At 53.4% G+C, this 6,064-nt stretch overlaps 1 protein-coding gene across 1 annotated transcript; it reads right to left on the reverse strand.

Annotated features, from left to right (window-relative positions):
- Positions 1-248: 248 nt before the first annotated feature.
- On the reverse strand, positions 249-5,991 carry TEKT2 (tektin 2). The gene is made up of 10 exons (XM_005428289.2): positions 5,933-5,991; positions 5,006-5,177; positions 4,561-4,686; positions 3,723-3,928; positions 3,115-3,258; positions 2,517-2,631; positions 2,069-2,176; positions 1,545-1,688; positions 1,263-1,342; positions 249-599 (listed from the first exon to the last, which is right to left on the reverse strand). Exons 2-10 carry the CDS (start codon positions 5,159-5,161, stop codon positions 398-400), a joined length of 1,281 nt encoding a protein of 426 aa, XP_005428346.1. The 5' UTR covers positions 5,162-5,177; positions 5,933-5,991; the 3' UTR covers positions 249-397.
- Between the last annotated feature and the right edge of the window lie 73 nt (positions 5,992-6,064).

Consider the following 6,064-nt stretch of genomic DNA (forward strand, 5'->3'; position numbering starts at 1 on the left):
CCCCCCCCCCGCCAGCTTGCCGCGCGCGGCGCCTTCTTCCCCCGGGCCGCCAGGGGGGGCAGCGGACCGAAGGGGCTGCCGCGCACACCGCCGCCCCCTGGCGGCCCGGAGGACCGAGGTGCCGACAGCACAGCCGCCTGCTCCCTGAAATCCCTCCTGGAATCCAGCTGGATTTAATCGCCGCGGATGACAACTGGGGACAGGCCCTTTATTGTTTATAAATCTCCTCGGAGCGCGGGAGGCTGTAAACATCATCCAAGGGCCAGACAGTTATAAAACAAACTAGGAGAAGAATTCCATTCTCCCCAAACACGACGCAGATGTCGCTTTTCCTCACTGCGGAACTGAATCACCGGGAGTTTTCCATTCCCCCCGCGCTTGCACAATTCCCGGCGCGCTAAGCCAGCTCCAGCTGACTTTCCCTCGGCAGGTTCCTGGTGCGGCTGACAGCGTCGACCTCTGGGTCAAACTTCTCCACAGGGACCACGAGTTTTCTCCGGGTGTCCATGCACTTGTTGTCTAGCTGCAGAGAATTGGTTTTGTAGCCAATATCGGTCTGAATGCGGTGGAGTTGTCTGTAAAGAGCGTCCAAGGCATCCCTGGAAATGAGCAGAAGGGACAGGAGTTGAGATCAAATGGGAACAGACTCCCCAGGGAATGGTCCCAGCCCCAACCCTGCCAGAGCTCGAGGAACATTTGGAAAATGCTCTCAAGCATAGGGTGGGATTGTTGGGTGTCCCGTGCAGGGCCAGGAGTTGGTCTCAGTGATTCTTGCGTGTCTCTCCCAACTCAGGATATCCCATGATTTTAAACTGGACAGGAACCACCCAACTTCCCACTTTCTGGCAGCATTCGGCCCTGTACAAGGAGTGAACTCATCAGACACTCATTGTTTGGGGCAGTGAATAGCCAGGCCACACACTGCTCTGGGAGGCAGCAATAGATGTGCACCCAGGGAGCTGCCAGCCCACAGCAGCACTTCTGTTCCTTCCTTGTCACTCTTCTTTTTGTCCCTTTTGGAACAGTCAGGGCCTGGGTGAATTCAGAGTCAAGCAGGGGCTGTGGGAGCTTCATTCCCCTCCCAGCACAGACCCTTCGTACCCTGCACCCACCAAGCCCAAACACTGCTGCCCCTTATAAGCCCAAGTACCAGGAGCACCAAAAGGCACGTGCTGGAGGTGTGCCCAGAGCAGGGACACCCAGAGCCACGTCCCCTCAGGGCAGTGCTGGGCACTGCTGTTCCTGGACAGCAGGACACTCACTGTGACTCTGTCCTCTTCTGCTGGAGTGCACGGATTATCCCCTCCAGCTGCTGGACCTCGTCTGTCAGTCCAAACTGAGCCTGCACGGAGGAGGGGACAGCACTTAACAGGGCTTTACAAAGGCCACAGTTCCCTCTTTCCCCTGTCCCCCAGCTCTGACATTATTCCCTTGCTTTGCTATGTCACTGTAGGATCCATTGCTCAGCTGCTCCAACACTCATCCATGTTTTCCAGAGCCCCCTTCCCCTCAGCTCCCTGCAGGGACCATGGCAGGTGAGGTACCTGGTCCCGGCAGAGCTCGATGTGGGGCCGGTACGTGCGCGTCTCCAGGCGGGTGTGAGCCACTTTCAGATCCAGGGTTCTCTTCTTGATATCTTCCTCCAGCTGCCGGATCTCCTCCTCCATCTCAGCAATCTCCTCCAGGGTCTGAGGACAGACATGTGTCATGAGGGACAGCCTGGAATGCAGACTGGCAAATTGCCCCTGTGTCTCTGGGAGTTTTGCTGTGCTGGGGATAGATTTTACTCAAGGGCTCCTGAGGACTGAATCCTCTGCTTTCATATGGACCAGGATGGTGCTGCTGAGACAAGGGGTCTGAAATAAAGAGGCTGAAACCTGGCAGTGCTGCCAAGCAGTGCCAGAAAAGTACTTGTGAAAGGTGGGATACTGCTGGGATCATGTGTGCCAGTGAACAGCAAACACGTGGAAACTACACTCAGGCCGAGTCACTTTCCATGTAACCAAGAGCCTTTGGGACTCCGTTCCCAGCCAGGGTTGTAGCCCATGACCAAAGAAACAACACTTACATTCTTCTCCTGCCATCTCAGCTCACTAAGGGCTGCTTCCATGTCTCTCATCCTCTTCCTCAGCGCAAACTCTGTAGCTATACGCTGAGCATCCAGCTCATTGTTTGTCTGAGGAGAGAACAGCCCCAGTCACACATGGCTGCGAGGTGTCTGTGTCCCCCCCCAAGCTGTGACTGGAAGGTTGGGACAAGCCCAGGAACAAAACCAGCCAGGTTTGGCTGCTGCCACGTGTGCATGTCACACTTCCCCAGTAGCCAGAAGGTGGGGATCGATGGACAGGGACATGTCCTCCAGCTTGGTGAGACTGCTGCAAGCTCTGCAGCATAACCAAGCTCCTACTTAAATCAGGAGGGCAGCTGCTCCCAGACAGATCCAGAGACATGCCTGCCACTCTCCCACACCAGATCCAGAATGGCACCACAGATTCTGGGCCAAGGGAGCAGTTTACCTGGGCAATGGTAAGTGTGATTGCTCCTCGGAGATCAACCGAGGCTCTCATTTCTGCCTCAGCACGCTCCTTGTTGCACCGGCTGTTCAGCTCCCACTCACTAAGTGCAGTTGTTCTGTGAACAAATCAGTCATGAAAATAAATTGAGAATTTGCAACACATTTTAAAGGAACCACCTGCTGCAGGCCAGGATGGCAGCACAAAATGATTCTGGAAAGCTGGAGGTCACATCTTCCCTGATCTCTTCACAGATTGAACCCCACCAGGCCCAACATCTGCTCCACCAGGGATACATCCAAACCATGGAAAGGATGCCAGGCAAGTGAAAATGTGCAGCAGGTCCCCCTGAGCTGTGCCAGAGATGACACCACACTGCTGAGGTGGAGGCAAGAGGGAGGCAGGACACCTGGCCCCCACTGGGTTTGTGATGACAATTTAGCTATCTCCCAAAAATCTGTGGCTTCCCCATGCCACAGCCAATTTCTGTTCTGAGCTCTCTCTAAAACTGTACCTGTCAAGCCTGGACACAGCATGGAAGGAAAAAGCAACTCAGGGCTCGGGGCAGATTTGGCCACACAAGGACAGATTCTTTCCTTACCCATCTGGGATCCGTGTTGGGTTGACCTTGAAGGAGATGTTGCCAGAGGTGGGATTGAAGGACATGCACTGTCGATCGAGCTCCAACGCCTCCACCTTGTGCCGGTGGTCACAGCTCAGCAGCTGACGAGCTTCCTTTAAGAGGCTGTGGAGAGCCAGGCTGGGGTCACGGGGAGCAGGCCCAGGGCAGGGGCAGCTCACAATTCTCAAAGCCTTCATCACCATGTCAGTCATCTTAGTGAAATGAATGATGAGCTCTCACCCTCCCTGGGAACTGCGCCTGACCTGCCCAGCACTGCCTGCCTGGCTGGTATCACCCTGGAGAATGGAGCTGTGAAGGATTTCCACAGAGTACCAGGGCCTGGGAGCTTTAACAGGCAACTGATTCTTAAACCAAGACAGGTGGCACAAGAGATCTGGGACAAAATTTCCAAATGGTGCTTGTGAAGTTGCTCTTGACACACCTTTCCCTGCCAAATCCCTGACCTTGAAAATCATCCAAGGTTCCTGTGTTTCCCTGCCCATCTCAGTGTGGCATTAGAGGCACATTAAGTATCTGGGGCCAAGCAAAGAGAGCAGAGTCATCAGCCAAAAGTTGTAACTCCTCACCAGAGCTGTCTGAAGGCATCATCCACTCGCTGCTGCAGCTCTTTCTTGGTTTTCTCAATCACCTTCACCTCTTTGTGTAATTCCTCTTCCACAGGATCCCTCACCACATCGATGTCACGACGGCTCTCACGGAATGTCAGGCACTCAATGGCAACATCCAAACACAAGTTCTTTGCCTGGATGGCATTTTCTGCTGCTTCCTTCACCTGGAAGAAGCAATCAATCAGGTCTGTGTAGGGATGGGAGAGAGAAAGGAAGGGGAACCCCCCCGTACCATCATTAAGAGGGACTCACACTGTCTATGCAGTTCTGAAACCTTTTATCAAGTCTGGAATAAAAATTGCCAGAGCCAAACACCTTAGTCCTCTACACCTGCCATTTGCATTGGGAATCACATCTTGCTAGTGGTTAACAATTCCAGAAGTAGCATCAGCTTCTGGGTTTAAAACTCAGGGTATCAGATATCTCCCACCACTATTTCCTATGTAAACCCAAACATTTTGGAAGGATGGTGTTAACATATTTCTTATTATCCTTCAGATCTTTATAAAAAGTCCAAACAACAAAATCCACCCAGAAATCCAAACAGGAGCGTGTAATACACAGCTGCATGACATGGCTTGGCCCAGCCAAGAACACAGTGGTTTGTTTTCCAGGAAGTCATTCCATCAAGCATGGATCTCAGTATAAAATATAAGTATATATATAAATTTATCTAGTGAGAAGCTCCCCTTGAACTCCAGATGGGCTTGCCCATTACACAAGACAAGCCTCAATTATTTCACATCCCATGTTGAGAGTGAAAGTTCATTTCCAGCCATCTTCCTTCCCAACATACTTTGCTTAAGGCATCAATTTCCAAATCTAAGTCTGTGAGGCATTTGGCCAGGGCCTCTCTCCATTTGTCCACAGTGGTGATACGATCTTTGAGGTGGGTTCGGCTGTTATGCTCATCCCATTTTGCCTGGAATTAGAAAGAAATGCTGTTACTCTTTTTAAAATTGTAGTTGTGAATCTTGCTGAAGCCTTTCCCCGTTTTCAGGACTGACTGAGCCTCTCACAGGAATACAACACGTTGCCATTTGGAATCACAGTCATTTACACAAATGGAGAGCACAGAGAACAACATGAGTGGCAGTGAATGTGAGAAACACAGATGGGGATTTAGTGACAGTACAGATACATCATTGCAGGTGGGTTCACAGGGAGTAAATGTCCATGTTCTGTACAGGTAAAGCCTTTCCTGACAAAGCTGTGAGCAGCCTCCCTGGCAGAGAGCTCACCTGGTTGCCGGTGTCATTGCGGAGAACTCGTCCTTCCTGCCGGATGTGGTGGGAATTAAAACGCTGCTGTTCGGCGTCGGCCGAGATGAGGAGGGAGTTGTTCTTCCAGTCCGGCAAGGTGAAGCGCTGGCCCGGCTTTACACTCAGCGAGGCCATCTTGCTGAACAGGTGACTGAAAGGGAGCTGAAGATTTGTGTGTTTATTCATGGAAATACACCTGAAATGGAGCTGCAGCCAAAAACTACGGAGCCCTTCAGGAGAAAAGCAGCAGCAAGCTGCAACCTGGCACCTGGCCTAATGCAGATACATGTCCTTAAAATGGGGGAGCACAAGGGCAGGTGCTGGGAGCCATTCTCTGCCCCTGGCCAGGGGGAAAAACCCTGTCCCATCTGTCCCTCATTAGGAATGTAACTGCAGGGACAAGGAGCTGCTCACAGCACCAGCTTCCTATGGTACTATTTACTGAGCTTGGACAAAAACGGCTGAGGATGTGACTGATTCTCTTGTGCTACCGCTGAAGGCTTAGCCCAGGGCTGTGACCCCCGGGACTCCAAGGCTTTGAAGGAACAGCAGAGTTTTTAGTCTCCTTTTTTACCCAGCACACCCTGCACAACGAACAGAAACTGCAGACCCCGCTCGAGAAGGTCCGAGGGGCTCCCAAGGGAGCTGCAGGTGCCCAAACTCACAGTCGGGGGCAGTTCTGGGGCAGAATCCCTTGGCAGCGGGATATCTATCCCATGTCTGCCCCAGCCCTCCGGGCACAGGGCGCTGCGCCGGAGCCCCTCGAGCGCCGAGCCCAAGGGCTGACCCAGGAGTTCCTGAAGGGAAGGAAGCCCGGAGAGAGGGCACAAAGGGCCGCAGGACACAGGGGCCCGACCGTAGGTGGAGAGGAAAGACAGGAAGGGGAGAAAGAGGGAAAGGGCTCACCCGCCGGCTTGGAAGGGGCCTCACCCCGGCTGCTATGAGGGCACTCAGCTCCTCCGGCCCAACCACTCTCCCGTCCCGCCGCAGGGCCGGGCCGGGGCAGGGCGGGGCCGCCCTCTCACCGCTACCGGCCCA

The sequence above is a fragment of the Geospiza fortis genome, unplaced genomic scaffold (assembly GCF_000277835.1).
Source record: "Geospiza fortis unplaced genomic scaffold, GeoFor_1.0 scaffold289, whole genome shotgun sequence".
NCBI classification, from domain to species: domain Eukaryota; kingdom Metazoa; phylum Chordata; class Aves; order Passeriformes; family Thraupidae; genus Geospiza; species Geospiza fortis.

What these genes read in the sequence shown, in the direction of transcription:
- TEKT2 (XM_005428289.2), bottom strand. Translation starts at nt 5,161, where the DNA reads ATGGCCTCGCTGAGTGTAAAGCCGGGCCAGCGCTTCACCTTGCCGGAC. An exon ending in AAATTGATGCCTTAAGCAAA is followed by an intron (nt 3,929 to 4,560) that starts GTATGTTGGGAA and finishes TGCTTCTTCCAG; the next exon opens with GTGAAGGAAGCAGCAGAAAA. An exon ending in GATGCCTTCAGACAGCTCTG is followed by an intron (nt 3,259 to 3,722) that starts GTGAGGAGTTAC and finishes GGCTCTCCACAG; the next exon opens with CCTCTTAAAGGAAGCTCGTC.